Source organism: Charadrius vociferus, unplaced genomic scaffold (assembly GCF_000708025.1).
Source record: "Charadrius vociferus isolate BGI_N301 unplaced genomic scaffold, ASM70802v2 scaffold549, whole genome shotgun sequence".
In the NCBI taxonomy this organism is placed as follows: Eukaryota; Metazoa; Chordata; class Aves; order Charadriiformes; family Charadriidae; genus Charadrius; species Charadrius vociferus.
This window is the reverse complement of record NW_009650103.1, coordinates 2,049,384-2,067,534: the sequence shown is the minus strand read 5'-3', so window position 1 is coordinate 2,067,534 and position 18,151 is coordinate 2,049,384. Positions and strand designations below refer to the sequence as shown.

The following is an 18,151-nucleotide window of genomic DNA, read 5'->3' as shown; positions in this document are numbered from 1 at the left end:
GCTGCTCAGCCCCCTCCTCATCCTCCCCCCCCGCGGGATCCGCAGCCCCCTCCTGCTGCAGAGGCGGCCAGCAGAGCCCCGCGAGATGAATTAGGACCTTCCACAGGTTTCACAGGGCACAACCCAGGCTTTGGCGCTTGCATGTAATGAGTTTTCAATGACCTCAGCCACGGCGGCGGAGGTGGGAACCCCGGGACGAAGCTGTCGCGGTCTTACCTTGTTCTCTCCCTCGGGAGCGAGAGGGTCCGTCATCCACGATCCGAACCTGGACCCCGAGGTCTTAATTGTGATCGGGTCACTTATTCCCGTCAGCTTGCCACAAGCTGAAAAAGAGTGCAAGGCTGGTGAGCACATCAGACCACCGCTGCCGCCACCGCTCCTCCGGCCGTGGGTCTCCTCCAGCCAGCCCCGAAGCCCCGATGAGGGGCACCGGAGCCAGTCACCACCCACACCGCTCTGCCCACTGCCCTCCCCCGCTGATGGGCGGCTTTGGTTTTATTTAATTAGAGGTAATTAGGCCGAGAACAACTGTCAGATGCTTTTGTTTGCTTCATGCCTCTTAATAACAATTGTCCTTATCACGCTGCCCCCAAGAAAACAAGCTTTCCTGAACCAGCCGTGCTGCCAATGTCGCAGAATAGAAAATGAGAGGAGTTAGCCAGGGTCGAGCAGCCAGGTGGAGAAATTAGCTGAAGAGCTCTGCTCATTTCTGCTATAATAGAGTGGGTGCAGCCAAGATAAAAAGACAGACGTGTCTATTCCAGCCCTGCTGGAAACATGCATTTGTTACAGGTTATGCAAAGGAGAAAAAAAAAAAAAAAAGACAAGGTGCGAAATTATATGCAATATAAATCTCTTCCTTGCAAAGACCATTTACCGGCTTCGACCAGCCACCTTCTCTGTTCCCTATCGTGTCCGCACACTTAGGAGACACTAATGAATTCACCAGCCGCCTCCTTCGCCAGCTCCGGCCGAGGAACCCGACCGCAGCAGGGGGGGAGGCAGGAGGTGGGGTGTCCCGAGGGACCCTTGGGACCTGCCCCGGGAATCCTGCCCAGACTCAGCATCACCACAACAGGACTGGGCACCCGTGCAGCGCCACGAGCCAGGCTGTGAAGCATATTGAGGTGCTGCACGCTGTTGATTTCATGCCATTGAACTCAGTGGGCACGTCAGCATCTTTGCAAGCCCAGCGAAGTGCCTGGCTCTGGTTTTGAGCCCTAAACACGAGGTGAAGCGGTGGCAACTCTCCCCCCAACTCACTGCATCGACAGCTTGTTTCCCTTCCGTGGTTCTGTTCCCCGACACTGAATGCAGCATCTCTCTGGGGACGCCCGCGCATAGATGCCTCAGCGTCGAAGGGGCAGCCACACGCTGAGCTCCTATTTCCTACGACACCCCCAAGTTTCTGCAAAGCTGCCGTTCGGGTCTCCTGCAGCACCAGCATTTTAGCATACGTGCCCTAAGGAACGGCAGGTGAAGAGACGAAGATGCGGATGCGGTGTTGGATGGTCTTTAGCTATCGGAGCACTCAGTTAAAACCCGGACACATTCAGTGCAGCGCCGGTCCTGCAGCAGCATCTCCTGAGCAAGGCAAGGTAAGGTGAGCGGCACCAGGGGGAACAGCCGCAACCTGAAGTTCAGGAGGTGTTTCCTGACTTCTCCTTTTTGGCGTGGAAGCCTCGGGCAGGCCAGGGAAGGGGAAGGTGGCGGGAGCTGGGATGGAGCGGCTGCTCCGGGCGCTGGGTTTGCAGGCTGAGCTGCAGCTGCGTTGCGGTACGGATGGTCCCGCTGCTCAGCGAGGGGTACCCAGGGCCGGGACGGCAGGTGAGACACCGTGGAAGTGCTGCTGAAACATGTGTGGAGCTCTGCCAGCTCAAGACAAAGCCCTTTCTCTCAAAATTACCAAGTAGAATCATAGAAGGGTTTGGGTTGGAAGGGACCTTTAAAGTCCATCTAGTCCAACCCCCCTGCCATGAGCAGGGACATCTTCCCCTAGATCAGGGTGCTCAGAGCCCCGTCCAACCTGGCCTGGAACGTTTCCAGCATGGACACTCTGCAATATCTCTCACCTGCCCCTCTGTATTCCTGATTACTGTCATGGGACACATCCACCTACCTCTGAGCTCTGGGTAAAGGGGTCACCTTAGCCTGGGGCATAAAACAGATGAAGATATTTTTCATATGCACCAGCATGACATGGCCAAGGGGACCATCAGTCTTCCCACAGCCTTCAGATGCCAGGCCGATAGAGAGAGATCCCACCAACAAGCAGAGGGCTTTCCTGGCCTCACTGAAACACGACATACGGGAGTTTGTCTGATGCATTCAAAACCTCTCAGCTCAGGAGGAGAGCAAGGTATTGACGAAGGGATGCAACCGGTTAAAATAATAAATGCTTAACGTCTTGTAAATTCCCCTTGCAGAGGACCAGCCTTCCTCTCATCACAGATCTGCTCAGTGCTGCCTTCCATTATCGCAGCCCTACATTGCTGTCATTTTATCTCCTTCCTTCCATTTCCCTGGAGAGAAAGGTTGTATAAAAGCTCATTGATTAAAAAAAAAGTAAAAAAAAAAAAGCAGCAGCAGCTGATAAGGGTGAACTAGTGTTGTTTGCAAGTAGTGAGGCTACATCTCATACACATTTAGCTGGAGGCACATTGACAACAGCTCTTCAGCAATGCAAAAGGGTTGCTCTTACACAGGGCAAAGTGTTTTCTTTCTTGCTGTAAATCTATCGTAGGCACTCAGATGTGAGGGGGGAAGTTTAAAATGGATCCTTTAAGGCCCCTAGTTAGCTAGGTCCCTGCAGCTCTCATGGCTTACCACCCAGGGATGGACAACTGCAGCCTCTGCGATCCTCATTCATAGATTCACAGAATGGTTTAGGTTGGAAGGGACCTTGAAGATCATCCAGTCCCACCCCCTGCCCTGGGCAGGGACACCTCCCACCAGCCCAGGTTGCTCCAAGCCCCGTCCAACCTGGCCTTGAACACCTCCAGGGATGGGGCAGCCACAGCTTCTCGGGGTACCCTGCGCCAGGGGCTCACCTCCTGCACAGGGAAAAATTTCATCCTCATATCTAATCTAAATCTCCCTTCTTCCAGTTTGAAGCCATTCCCCCTCATCCTATCACTCCATGCCCTTGGAAAAAGTCCCTCCCCAGCTCTCCTGGAGCCCCTTTAGGCACTGGAAGGGGCTCTGAGGTCTCCCCTTTTTGGCCTTCTCTTCTCCAGGCTGAACCCCCGCAACTCCCCCAGCCTGTCCTCCCAGCAGAGGGGCTCCAGCCCTCCCAGCATCTTTGTGGCCCTCCCCTGGACCTGCCCCAACAGGTCGATGGCTTTCCTATGTTGGGGGCTCCAGAGCTGGATTCGCCCATCCTCGTGAGATCCACACCACACTCCGAACACCATCAACTTTCCTCCCCGCTTCTAGTAATCCCTAAAAGCACGAAGATCACGCTACTGGGGGCAGAGGGGACTCTTGTCTTCTACTGCTTCCCTTGGCCACGTCGCAGCTTGAATCAGACCAGTAGCTCACAAGACAGGATTCTCACAACTCCCTGTGCTCTGGCACGAAGTAGCAGCCTGCACAGCCTCGAAGCACCCACCAGTCCCACCAGCGCTCTCCTCTGCGGGTGAGGGGCCGAGCGTGGGGCGGTGGGTTGCGAGCAGAGCTGAGGCGGCAGCCCAAGACACCCAACGTCCAAGTCCTTCCTTGGTCAGACTCTACCGACTCGCGCAGGGGAGTTGTTAAGCCCTGGCTGTGATTGCCCCAAAGCCGCTGCTTGACAGCCCAGCAAAGCCCTCCTGCCCTGAGCAGCCCAGCACCCATGGGTGCTGAGTCTTTGGCAGCAAAGCTGCCCTGCCCTTGGGATGGCAGGAGCACGGGATGCTACGGGCACTTCCAGTCACTCCGGGACAAACGTACAACAGGAGAACATGACCCAGTGCTCAGCCATGAGTCCACGACACAGGGTAAGCCTCTGAGGAGCAGCATTTGGGGCAGGCACAGAGGGTCTGCTGTCACTCCAGTTTCCCCAGCACTAAGCGGGCTCCTGGACCTGTGGTCCGTGGGCGCTGGTGTGTCCCTGTTCCTGGAAAACAGCACAAATCAGCCTCTTCCCGAGCGACCCTCCAGGCTGCCCCGGCCAACCGCCTCCAGAGCTCAGCAGATCAGCAACGACACACCACTTCCACACAGGCAGCCCCTTCCTCCGACCGCCCCAGGAATTTTCCAGCAGGAGAAGACAGGCTTTCCTCCAGCCAGTTAAAACGACTGCTACCATCCTCCCAGGATACTAACACCCCCGCTCCATATTTCTCCTAAGATCCAGCCCACAAGCGATGTTTAGCAGCTCGGCAGCAATTTATCCACCAACGCAACCAACCAACTGGTTGACACCAGTACCGTCTCCTTCTGGACTCAGTGGTTCTGCTGGGGCTGCTGCTGCTACAGCCCAGCACCAGCCCTGCTGGGGCTCCCCATAAAGCCCAGAGCTCACCCCAGTCCCAGCCCTCCGCAGCGGGGATGGGGCTGCAGCGGTTGGGTTGTGTCCTACCCTCGCCTCTGCCGCCCGGCCAGGAGACACCCTTCCATCCCAAAAACGTCTGGGACGGGCCAGCAGGGCTCTGTCCCCATCTCTGCGCGAGGATTGCGGGCTGGGATTTTTTGCAAGAGTCAGGGAAAGCTCGTTCTGTCAGGCAAACACGAGCCTGCGGAGCACAACCGAGTTAAATTCCCCCCTCGACTCAAGCAGCGACAACCTCCCCGCTCCTCCAAGGCTCCTCTTAGGAACATTAATGGAAACGTTAAAATCCCTGTATAAATAGTGATCTTTAAGAGTGTAAACAGAATAACAGATTGAACGTGCCATTATTGATTTCTTTTCTCCCTTCACACACACGCCAGGGTCAGGAAGTGTTTTCACTATTGATCCATCAGTAATGCTTAGGAAACCCAAAATGCAAAACAAGACCTTGTCTAAGGAAAATGCTGCTGCGCTGTCGAGCATCAGTGCTTCCCGGAGGATGGGGAGAGGTGACGAGGAACGAGGACGGGAACCCGGCGCATCCCCTTCCCTTGTCCCGTGCCTATTGCAGCGGATCCCCGATGCTGCTCTGGGCGCTCTAAGCCGCATCCCGAGCTGGAGCAGGCGAGCAGCAGTGCTGGCCCGCGCGGGAGCAAATCTAAGCTAAAACGTGCTACTTGAAGCATCAGTGAATCCCTCTGAGCAGATAATTTGCAGCAAAGAGCAATCCTCAGCAAACAGGGCCTCATCGGGCGGCAGCAGAGTGTCTGTAAGGTTGTTATCTGAATTTAACTCAATTAACTACCATTTTCACTGGTTTACACTCCGGAGCGATAAACAACATTGGAAATTCAATCTGTGCTGTTTGCTGCTAAGTGACCGAATAAATCACCCTCCTGGGCCAGCAGCAAACCCTCTCGGGCCAACCCTTGCGAGACTCAGCGTCCACCTCCACCGAGCACCCAGGGGTGCTGCAACGCCCCAAGGCAGACAACCTGCCCTGACCCCATGGTCACGGAGAGAGCAAGAGGAGAAAGACGGGGCACAGCCAAAAACCCCAAATAAAGCCTCAAAAAGATAAAAAAGAAAAAAACAAAAGTTTCTAGAAAACGTTGCGTGCGAGAGCGTGCCATCCTAGCTGCCTCAGTCAGTCTTACCTGGGCTACTGCCTTGGGTGGATGTCCCAGCTGGAGGACCTGAGCGTGAGGGGGATGTAATGAGCCAGGACATGGCCCAGAGCAGAAGGGGTCAATGGTCTAAGAACAAACTCTTTTTCTGGAGTCCTCAATGGTTTGGGAGTTACTACCTAAAGTCTGCCCAGGGTCTGCAGGAGGATCACCCCAGCTTCCCTGGCTCTGGTAGATCAGCCTGGGCTGGGCAGCTCCACTGAGGCCGGCTGGAGAGGGGCTGTGGGGTCCAGGATGGTTTTGTTTACAGAACTAACCCTGGGAAAGTACTTCTACAGCCCAGACTCAAATCCCTGATCCTGCCGCTGTTCCCTCTCCTTATTACCCATAGCTCCTCCTCGTCTTCAAGAGATGGGCTGAAGGCTACAGATGCAGCAAGTGGATCATAGAATGGTTTAGGTTGGAAGGGACCTTGAAGATCACCCAGTGCCACCCCCTGCCCTGGGCAGAGACACCTCCCACCAGCCCAGGTTGCTCCAAACCCCGTCCAACCCGGCCTTGAACACCTCCAGGGATGGGGCAGCCACAGCTTCTCGGGGCAACCTGCCCCAGGGGCTCACCACCCTCAGAGTGAAAAATTTCTTCCTGATATCTCATCTAAATCTCCCCTCTTCCAGTTTGAAGCCATTCCCCCTCGTCCTATCACTCCATGCCCTTGGAAAAAGTCCCTCCCCAGCTCTTCTGGAGCCCCTTTAGGCACTGGAAGGGGCTCTGAGGTCTCCCCGGAGCCTTCTCTTCTCCAGGCTGACCCCCCCCAACTCTCCCAGCCTGTCCTCAGAGGAGACCAGATCCCTCCTCTCATCTCACCCACCTCTGTCTTTGGCAGGGAGGAATGAGAAAAGCTATTCGCAGGGCAGAGCCGCCCTGTGCTGGTGGTGTGGGGCTGATGGGGGGTTTGCTATGTGACCTTGGCATGTTCTCCATCCCTTCTTATCTTACCCACTGCAGGACTGTCATTCCTGAGGTGTCTGTATGTTCCCCACGAGATAACACTCCAGGTATTAGGTATTGCTAACGCAGAAAGCACCAAGTCATTATAACCTCGATCATTTGTGTCCCCATTAAGCTTTCAGGGTGAAATTCAAATGGGTGAGGATGAGGAAGGTCTGCACTTCCCCGCCGTCCCCCAACCCCGCTGCCTTCCCCCTGACCACCACGGGCCGAGGAGAGGGACCGCAGACACGGCGCAGGAAGGGACAGCACCGCTCGCCTCCGCCTGTTCTGCCCCCAAACCAAACCTGGGCACATCAGCGCTCGTTAATAAATGCTATATAAATAAATGCCCTCTCACCCAGGCCGGGGGTTATACCCGCTGCCCGGGGGGATCTCAGCCCGTGGCTCGCTGCACGCTCCTACTTCAGATACCTCTGAGCATCCAGGCTTACACGGAAATGCACTTTCCTCTCCCAGATTTCGAGCGAGAGGGAGCTCGTAAGGGACGTACAAGGTAGGAGAGGAGAGGGTGGAAGCGCAGGGCTGCTTACAGAAGTGAGGAGGCGTCTAGAAAGAAGCAAAAGCAATCCCAGCGGCAGAGACAAGAGAGAAACAAAGCGTTACCTTGCCAAGGGTCTAAAGTGCTCAGAAGAGATCTGATCTTCCATGAAGTTACCTGAGAGTGTAATTTCATATATGCTACCAAAATAGACTGCAGAGCAGTTAATGTGTTTAGATTATCTAAATTGCTTAACAAGAAAGTCAATAACGTAAGTAGAAATTAAATCAAGCCGGAGCTCGGGCAGCGAACGTTGGGGAGATTCCCCACAGCTGCAGGTGGCAGCGCCCTTCTCCCCCCCTCCTCCACCCCCATTTTGGGGTCAGACACCGGGTTTGGCTACAGCCGTGTCTCCCCACGGTAAACCCACAGGCTTCAGTCAATTAATACTCTCTGAACGAGATTACAGATGAATCTCTCGGGGGTTTTAGCCTTGCGGGTGGATGGCCGTGATGGAAGGGGCTCCCGGCTCCCTGCGGGAACGGGAGAGATGGGGAAGATGCATATCCTGCACATGGCACAGTCCGGACCGAACCGCCAACCCGCACCAGCTACATCATGCTCTTCTCAGCCGGGACTGGCAAGATGCAAAAGGAAAGGAAAAAAAAAAAGGGAAACCGAGTCACAGCCTGCACACACACACACACACACACACGCACACACTACTTCAAGCGGTGCGCGGAGACCTTTGCCGGTGCGCCAGGTCCAGTCAGCAACGAGATCGGACAGGGATGCACAAGCGCAATGGGTGCATGTGTTTGCTTTGCATAAGCGCGATGCGCAGCAGGCCACGCGTTCACCGCATTCCACCGCCCGCTTATGCAAACGCTGCCAAAAGTCACATGCCTCGTCAAGGGCCCGATCCTGAAGCACTTACGCCATGAGCAACATCGGTCGTGCGAGTAATCCTCGGCAGGAGTACTCCCAAGACTGATGTTACTCATAGCACAACTATTTACAGGATCGCCCGTGGCCGTGCCAGCCCGTCCCTTGCAGCCAGGCCAGGCACAGGGAGATGTCCAGTCCAGCATCTCTGCCTCCGGGCGGGATGCGTGCTTTAACATCGATGGTGTTGAGCCAGTGCCACCATGTCGTTCTGAGCCTACCTAATTTTTGCATGCATGCACGAAGCCTTTCTTCAAGATTTGACACTCTGTTCTGAAGCTCTTCGTAGTCATAGGCGCCAATCTCTTCCTGGAGTTCGTTTAGAACTGACGTCAGATTCTGGACCTCCTCTTTAAACTGCAATACCAATTTTGCATCGGCTTTGTACTCTTCCAACACTGGTATCAAAGGCCTAAGTTCCTCCATTTTCGCTTTTATCGCCTGCAAGGTTAAAATAAGCTTGGTTCAGTGCTATGCGTGCAAAAATCTGCAACACTCTGCCTTGACCTGGTTGCTTCCTACGTGAGTGCAATGTTCATATCCCACAATTATTATCAATTAAATTATTTTAATTATTATTTTGGTCCAAATGATGTATTGGAAAGAACATATTAAACAGGCTGCAGAACACCAAAATATTTGGGAAAGGCCTTTATTTGTCATTTTTAGAATGCAACATCTTAGGGTTACATGCTTCAGATCACATACACAAAGAGTTCTTTTTTTTTTTTTTTCTTTCCAAAAAATAAAATAAAATAATATATATATGCATTGACAAGGGTTTCAAACTATTCATGAAATGCATCTACAATTGCATGCAAAGGAAGATCTCGGTTGTGTGGTTCAAGGTTCCTTAGTGAGATATGGTGCTAATTTGGAAAATAATCAAAAAAATAAATGCATGGTGCAAAATGCTCTGTGGCCCTCTTTTCATGGTTACATGGGAGTGAACTGCTTCTTCAGTCACTGCAGCATTGAAAAAACTTGCTTTTAAGTTAGCCCTGTAAGCAAGAAAATGAAATACTGTTGAGGATCTAGCTCGCTAACCTGCCTTATATAGATAGCCATTCATAGACAAATACTCTTACGGAACTACAGAGAAAAAAAAAAAAAAAGAAACCAACACAAAAGCTCCAAACCACTCACATTTTAATGCTGGCATTAGCAGAAACAAAATGCTGTGGCTGTTATTTAAAATGGTGCTTTGGCAGCAAATTAGACAAAAACTCCTTACTGTTTTTAGGCATGCTATAAAGAACATAAAAATCAAAGTCATTATCAAATTTATTTTGCAGAAACGAAGACTTTTTTTTTTTTTTAAATGAAATGAAGGCCTCGTTTAAAGGCACGGTATGCAGCATTTTGTTGAAGGTGCTTTGCTCCAGCAGCTAATGAGTAGACATAAATATGCATGCACCTACCCGTTAATGAAGCGTGTTAGTATACCCAGTATACCTGGTGCTGCTTAAACTACTGCGCGGTGGCCAAGTCCCCAGCGCTCGGGGCTGTGACATCTGGCTGGCTGCCGAAGCAGCTCGGGGGTGAACGGGATCAGAAATTGGTCCTCAGCCTCATCTCTTTCCTTCCCATCCCCTCCTCCTTCAGCCGAGAGGTTTTCCCTCCTGCCGTTTGCACGTGGGCAATGTATTTACTGTCTTACTTACTCGCCTTTCCCAGTGCAAGCTCCCTGGCAGGGAATGGGGAGGATTAAACTCAGCAGAATGGAGGGGGGGTGGGTGGGAAAAAAAGAAGGAAAAAGAAAGAGGAACAACAACAAAAAAAAAACCAACTCATGCTTAAATCAGAAAGACGGTCTTTACATCCAGACTGCAGAGCTAAATTTAGGGTCCCTTTCCAGAGACAGGGAATGGTGGAGCGGGTGAAAAGTTTTAAGAACCTTCTTCCCGGCTGTGTATGATGTAATCTTGGTATTTCAGGATTGAATTTACCAATTAATAGAGTCTGCTTTTAAACACCAGCCAGCTGGGCAGCTGCCTGAGAGCCAGGATGGGAATCAGCTGGGTGGCGGATCAGAAACGTTGCCAGGTTTCACTAGAAATCTTCTCAATTTGTTTCTTTATCTCTATTAATCCAAAGCATTACTAAAATTTAAGATTCCAGCTATTGCTGACAGCCTCTTTTTGGCAATTGCATTTGTTCTCAATCATATGCTTGAAAGTTTGACCATTGCTGGCGATGAGAGCGTCACTGAAAAGGCTGACGTCTACTTCGCGTTTGTCCAACACCGGGACAAAACAGCTCCGACCCATGAGAAGGTGTGAGCTCTGCTGCCAACACCATCGCTTCAAAACTGGACACCGGCACGTCCTTGAGATGTGCCGTTCGCCACCCTGAGCACAGCTGCAATAGTCATACTTTTGGGTTTGTTTTCTTTTTGGGGAGGGGGGGGTGTTGATTTGTTTGATCGCTCGCCCTGTTGCTACAACCAGCCCGCGGAGGGCAGCGATTTGGTGACGGCCCGTTGTGGTGCGCCACGTGTTGTGGAAATAGGAAGGGAGTCCCAGCTCTTGGGTTTTCCCAAGAAAATCGGGTCCCGGGCACGGCGCGGGGAAAGGCTGCCCGGCCGTGGAAGGGAATTCGGCTGGCCCTGAGCTCAGCTGCCCCGGGGTCTCCCTGCAGACCCCCCCTCTCCGGGAGAAATCCTCCGCTGCCCTGTTTGGGGCACCCAGGCGGTTCGTCGGTACGGGAACGCGGAGATTTATGCTTTTACCCTACGGAAAAATGTACTGGGGCTGAGGACGCGATGCCGCCGCCTGGATCCGGGCGGCCGCCAGCGCCGGGTACGACCGGACCAAGGGCTACGGGAGCCTCCGGGGACCGGGGCCACGCTCCCGTGCGCACCCCGCTAAATCCCCGGGCGCAGCTTCGTTAGCAGTTTGGATAGCGGACATACCTTAAACTGCCTTGCCAGGTGCTGCTTGTGGCTTTCTTCCACTTGCTTAAATTTGGATTCCAGTCCCCTCATCTGGTTTTCCATCTTCTCGACGTACTGTAGGTCTCTCTGAGTCCGCCTGTCCAACACCTCTATCGACTGGGACATGTTTTGCACCTGCCAAACGAGAAGGGACTCATTAAGAAGGTGTTTCCCCCGCAGCCAGGCAGCCCCGCGCGCACCCCCACGCCGGGCGCTGACCTTTTCCTACCGAGTCAGCAAAGCTTAAAGGGTAACCAGCCTATGCATTATTTACGAGTTAATCAACAGTATTATGACCCTCGTGCTCGAAAACAGAGCAAATTGGTTTCATAAACATTTATTCTGCCGCGCTGCGGAGAATAATTTAACAATCACACATGCAAATAAGGGTAGTAGTCAAGGCTAAAACGCATCGCTCTCGACGGCCTCTTTGAGAGGTTGGGACGGCACCCGCCGCCGCGCCAGGAGAGGCTCTTCGCTGAGCAGAAGCACATCTGACTATGAGAAACGCTTCTGCTGAGGTGCACGTTATCATTTCTTCGCGTACGCAAGCGACACTTACTGATTGCCTAAGTGCAAACTTTACTCCCAGCCAGTAAAAACTTCATTATCCAAACAGCCCTACTGTTTATGCAGCATCTGCCACAACAAACCCAGCTGCAGGCGAGGCCATCCCGAAGCCGGGAGGTACCACGGGGGCCGAGGCGTGCGTGCCCTGGCCCCGCTGCTGCCCGCCCGCTCGGGCGGTTGCGCCGCGTCAGCATCTTTGCTAGCCGACCGATGCCGCATCCCCGCGGCTCCCCGCGCGGCGCCCATCTGGCCCTGCCGAAGGAATGATGCAAGAAGGTTGGCCGGGCTCGTCGTGAGAAAAAAAAGAGCTGCTTGTGCTGAAGGTGTAAGGAGAGGAGGGAAACGACAGCTAGGCTGCCCCGATTTTGAAGGCTGGCTGCCATCTGAGTGATTAGGATATTCCCTTCTCTCATTTTTCGGGCTGGGAGAGAAGGTAAATGAAGCTCTGGCTTAGGCAGGCACCTGAGCACCGACTCAGCAGTGAGCACTGGGGGCAGTGTAAAGTCTTTGCATCAGGGACGGTTGTGTTTGTCCATTCCAGGGCTCAGCCCACGACTGGTGCTCCCGCCACGGCCACCTTACCCGCAGCAATACGGCTGTGGCCACGGGTAGGGATGACGCCTGCGTTGAACATGAATCAGGCATCCGCGCGCGCGCTGCTGCGTCAAGGGCCCTAACTAAAGGCATCCTGGTTCAAGTCTCTTCCTCTGTGGGCGTCTGAGCAAAACCCAAATGCGAGCCAGCACCGGCTCTGCGGATCTGCTCCCAGACACTTCCCGGAGCCCGCGCTGCCACGTCTGCTCCCGTCTCCGTCCCCACCAAAGCCAAGGCTGAGACGGAGAAAGAAGGGCGCAAGTGCAATATCGCCTCCAGCAAATCACGCTGGGCTGCTGCGACTTACCTCGAGTGACAGAGCGAGGGGACGGCGGGACACCCGCCCGCAGCCGGGTCTCGGGGACTACTCGCTGAAAGCAGCATAGGTCAAATGCCAACTTTGGTGTCTGCATCTCTGAAGGGATCAAAATGCCCGTTGCTCATGCATGATGACAAGAAAACTATTACAGGGAACTATTAAAAATGTATGGACAACCTACATTTCAAAGGCCAACAGCAAGGAAACATTTTGTACAACCGGTACGACTGCTCCGGGGGTCTAATGGTCTTCCTCAGCAAAGGTGAAGCTATTTTCAGGCTCTGAGTCCCAACACATCGCTCAGAGATGAACCAGCACCCATCCTGCCAACCCCCGAGGACCTGCTCGGGGAGGTGCGGGGAGCAAGGAAGAGCAGAACAAGACCCTCGTGGTTTGAGGAGGAAAAGAGCAAACCTGAGCCCACGTGGCTCCCGCTTAGCCGTGCCTCCCCCGGGGTACGTGAGCTCTCAGCGGATGCGGCTGGGTGCTAATTTACCTGGGTTGGATGTGGAGGAGTTTGAAGACCTCTCACCACCCTGAGGAAGGACAAGAGAAGCCTTAGATGAGCATGACTGGTCTGAAGATACTTTTATTCTGGTAATCCAGTCTATCCTCCTTTGAGTCAAGCTGTATCGACAGAGCAGAGTTGTTCCAACGGGCTGGAATAGGAATGACTTGTAGGGATCGTACAAAATTGATCTCATTTTTTTCCACCGCTGCCTACCCCCAATTAAAAGCCAAGCTGGAAGTAATCAGAAAAGACCGTTTTTGTAATGATATGCTGATAGGTGACCCTGCAGGGGCTGAGCGAGGCTTCGGGGGGGTCCTTACGCTGCCTCGTGGACGGTGGGGAGGGAGAGACAGACTCCACGAGGAAATGAATCACAGCATCTCGCTCCGGCTTCTGCTCTGAATCACCGCTGGAGGAGTCTGCCTCTCCCCTGACTGCAGAGGAAAATAGCCTCCTCACATCGCTCTAAACTGAGATGCCTAAAATTAGCCGCTGTGCTATTTCGGGGATCTGTTTTACCAGTCCAGACTCTCGTTATTTGTTGCCCATATTGTTTTCAACCAGGCAAGGTTCCATCCAGACTTGTAAAAAAAATCACTCTCCATCATTCCTGATCTCTGCGTGCTTCATCAGCTGAAGATCTACTTGTTTTCCTTCATTAGCATATTAAGCCCTTGATCCAGCAAAGTACTTTGGCACATGATTAGATTTCAATGAGACTGTTCATAGCTTAAACTTAAGCATGTACATAAGTGCTCTAATGAACTGAGACCGAAGGATACTGTCTCTCGAATTCCCTCAGCTTCATCCATTAACCGCTATCCTCAAACATCAGCTCAAATGCTTTTCGCCTCCATCGGTGGAGCATGCACTCTCAACATGAAACCTCATTTTCCATCAAGCTAATGGGAGAGATACCTGCGATTGTCTTGGGGAAAAGAGTTAATTTTAGCATTTGAAATAGAAAATTGATACAAATGCAACTTCCAGTGCTGTTCTCATCGTCTTGTTTGACACCAAGTTGTTTCAGAGTTCAACCAGAGTAACGGAGAGTCAACATTGGCCTGATGACCCCAGTGAGATTTCTCTGGCCAAAGCCATGGTTCAAACCCTGCTCAAGCTTCCCTGTGGATCAGCCTTTCATGCCAGCTCAGAAAGAGCTGTTCTAAGATCATCTTTGGGGTCTGAACTAGGATGAATCTTTAGCTTTTGGTAGCCAGACAAACCGGTGGAGCAATAGCATGAGGTATCTTGAGGGAGATTTTCACCGTCTACCAGAAGAATTAGCAGAGATGGCCGCAGCCAATGGACCAGGACATAAGAAGTTCATCTTATAAGGACTGTAGAAGGCAAAGTGAAGGTTGAGAAGAGATGTCACTGTCCTCCCTATGTACACCTCGGAGTGAATATCAAAGGAACAGAAAGAACTGTTTAATCTGGAAATCAGTGCTGGCAAAGAATAAGAATTGGCAGGAAACCAAAAACGGTTTAACCATCAGAGGAGGAAGTCCTCCCAGATAACAGGGCCAAAAAAAAAAAAAAAATTCCGTTTGAAGATAAAACATAATCTGTTTATGAACAGGATTTAGGTGATGTCTTGGTCTGGATTCAGTCCAAGATCTGGACTCAGCACCTGACACATATAAGGCTGGAAGGACTCCGTGTACTCCAGCCAAAGATGAGCTCAGACACCTCGGTGTCAAAACAGGGGCTGAACAGTTTGTGCGGTGGCGAGCAGACCGGGCTCACCTTACCTCGCTCAACGTCTGCTCTTGAAGCTGACGGGGTGCCCAGGACTCACTCGCAAGCAGGATGAACTGCAGTTTCTACGCATATGCCCGTGCCCGCGTGTTGAGGGCAGATGGGGTCTTGGCAGCTTTGAACCTCAAAGTACGTTCTGCTGCTGAAGCCCCTGTGCAGAGATTTTCACCGAAGATGCTGTCCTTGGTTTGTGTACACACATATACGCACACACACGCACAAATGCAGCTTATTTCTTGCCCGTAAAAGAAATGCCTTATTATTTCCATAGGTGACTGTCAGGTGTCCTCCTTTGAAAATCCAAACACAATCACCTCTTTGGCACGTTACACTGCTTCATCTGCGGGCAGAGAGAAATCGGGAGATGCGAGTTTTCCCACCGCAAAGCTAGAGTTAAAATGTCAGATGAGGGAAGGAGTTTTCGGGTTTGAAATCCTTCCTGGGAAGCTGGAAGCTCTTCTCTGCAGTTGCATTTTCCTATAGATGTCTGGCACTAAGAGCCTATTCTTTATTTTGGGGGTTTCATATAGGTTAGCGTAGGAGTGAGATGCAGACAGATTAGCAGGCAGGTAACATATCCCCAGAACACATGCCTTGAAATACCGCTCCTCCCTCACTTTATTCATTGGCAGCCGGAGAGCTGCATAAGGCAAAAAAAAAAAATAATCACTGAGCACTTACACCCTCCGCACGGGAACTGCTGTTATCCCAGGTCTCACATGCCCCACTCGCCTGTCCATTAGCAGAGGGCATTGGGTCAAATCCTGCTTGTTTAATGCATACGAGCAGTTCTGGGAACACGACGGCTCTCGGACGCCCATGTCAGCTGCTAATACAACGCGCGCTGCCTCTTAGGCAAATGTGCTGTTGGACCGATTGCTGTTACTGCTTAGAGAAATAAAAGCTTGAGTGGGATTATTTTTAGAAGCCTCTGACATACCAAAGAAGTGTTTTAGGGCTAAATGTTTCCTGCCTCCCTTTATTGTCCTTATCACATAGGAAAATCAGTTAAGTGTAGGTTTAATATTATTATGAGTGACTAATACATCAACTTCCTGATAGCAGCAGGATAAAAATTATTTTGCCATGCACAACACATGCCAACATAGCATTAGGGTATGAGGGATAATTACATATCCAGCACAGGAATCCACTTATATTTTAAAGAGAAGAACACCATTTCACATGAAACAGCATTTCTTCAATGAAATCTATTATCTGGAAAATTTCTTGTTATCAGGAATGTTTCCCTAATGAGATTCTTTGATCTCTTCGGACAGCAGACTATTAAAAACTAATCAAGTGGATGTCAACATTAGAAAGAAAACCACTAACTGTCATTTCTGTGCTATTTGATGTTGACAGCTTGTACTGTTTTACTCGACCTTTTTAATATCAGCTTGGCTAGGAATGCATGGGCTTTGGCTTTTTAATTCTATCTTCTCTCATCTTGTCGAGGCTCATCCTTTGAAACCGCTTGTGTTAACGTAATGAAAAAAAATGAGTAAATTACATCTTTTTTTTTTTTTTTTTTAGCTACGTGGTTCAATATTTTCACTTTGATCTCAGCAGTTTTATCCTGACCTTAGGCCGTGGTCCCTCTTCCTCTATGCCTCAGAAACACTTAAGAGATTTATCCTCCCAACCGCGGCTGATGATTCCCCACTACACGCATGGGGACAGCTATGGCACGGGAGGGCTGGCCAAGGGCTCCGTCTTCCCTGGAAACCAAGGCTCGGCCCAACTCGCTCGATTTTTTACCCCGAACGTCATGCCAAACCAAACCACCTTTCCCAAAAGGGGTCAACCGTTACCTTTTCTAATAGTTGTCTCAGCTGCTTTGTCCTGGCATCACGCGAGCACATCGTCTGTTGAGGTGCCACCACTGTGCATATACAACGTCCCTCGCTATCTTGGGCAGAGCTGTAGACCTGCCAGCTTTCCTCTGGGTTGGTTGGCAACACCTAATTAACACGGGGAAAGAGGGGTTAAGTAGACGGGGGGGGAGGGTGGGAGGTGACTGGGGCCGAGCGGAGGAAGCAGGATGGAGGTGGCGGATACTGGAGCTGTGCTGGAGGGGGAGGGAGGCTCCTCCGAGGGCCCAGCTGGCAAAAATCACTTGTAATGCAAAAATATGGATCGGGGACAAATAAAAGAAAGGTCTGAAAAGGAGAGCAAGAGCTGAAGTGAGAAGGCAACGGGAACGGGAATGCACGGACGCGAGGACAGCCAGGCAGCGGCGAGGGCTGTCGCGTGCTGTAAGGCACCGAGCGCATCGGGGTGGGGAACCCGCTGCCCGGCCCTCCTTACAAAGCACTTGACTTCTCCTTGACAGCGTGAGAAGGATGTGTCCGAGCTACCCGTGAGGATACGGTGTCCTGGCTGAGGCTCGCTCCCCACTCTGCTCTCTCGCTCCACGGTACTTCTCTCACTCCCCGGTACTTCTCCCGCTCCCACGTAATTCTCTCGCTCCTCGTACTTTTATCTCGCTCCCTGTACTTCTCTCCTCCCCGTAGTTCTCTCCCCAAGAGGGGCTGCGGCACGGAGGGTACGACCGGTGCCTCCGGCCGAGTTTCCAGGACACACAGCAGAGAGCAAGCCCGGCCACAAACACAGCACCTTCCCCAGCCCCCCTCCGGCCCCTCGTGCTCTCCAAACCTCTCTGATCTTAATTTGCCTTTGATCTCTCCGTACTTCGCGAAACACATTATTTAATCACAATTTGTCCTCCGGTCTCTTTGAAAGTACCACCGTTTTGCCAACCAGAAGGGAAATGTTCCTTCTACTCTTTCAATCTATTACAGATAACCTTGCAAACACCCGCGTTGACAGACGCGCGCTGCCAGAGAGGGCTAAGCAGGCAGACCGAAAATGTGATTCTCTAGCTACAACAACCAGAAAAAGAAAATAATAAATGGGTCTCATAATCCCCAGTAACAATGAAAAAGAAAAAAAATCCCAGTTTCATTCACAATCAGCAGAACCACTACACGAAATACTCGTCTGGAAACACCAGAGCTGTATTCCGTTCGCTCTTTTCGGAGGCACAAGCATGCAGCCCGGAGGCGAAAGGTGCCCGTTTTTCCCTGCTAAGGGGAGACAGACGGAAGGATTGTATCTCTCAGCCATTTCCAAAGTGGCAAACCCGGGCAGCCGTACCAGCCCTCCAGCAAAACGGGGACGGGAAACATATGGCACAACCAAAATATACCGCAACTTCTCCAATGCGTTTCCCATCCCATTAACGACTATTGATTAAAGGCAGGGAGGCGAAGGAGATCGTGGGGGAGTCCCACTTGCTGTCCCAATCCGCTTCGCCCGGCGACACCAAAGCAGGAAACTCTGCCACCCTTTGGTTTAAAGGTA

At 51.9% G+C, this 18,151-nt stretch overlaps 1 protein-coding gene across 2 annotated transcripts in view; it reads right to left on the bottom strand.

Annotated features, from left to right (window-relative positions):
* The window catches only part of OLFM1 (olfactomedin 1), a 35,460-nt gene that overhangs the window by 4,992 nt on the left and 12,317 nt on the right, over positions 1-18,151 (bottom strand). Inside the window, exons 2-5 of one of the 2 annotated variants that reach the window (XM_009892257.1) lie at positions 16,600-16,749; positions 11,010-11,165; positions 8,317-8,536; positions 217-323 (exon numbers count right to left, since the gene is read on the bottom strand). In XM_009892257.1, coding sequence (XP_009890559.1) covers positions 217-323; positions 8,317-8,536; positions 11,010-11,165; positions 16,600-16,749 — 633 coding nt within the window. Of the gene's footprint in view, positions 1-216; positions 324-8,316; positions 8,537-8,731; positions 9,097-11,009; positions 11,166-16,599; positions 16,750-18,151 lie in introns of those variants that run through there. The other variant, XM_009892258.1, reaches the window with a different exon arrangement.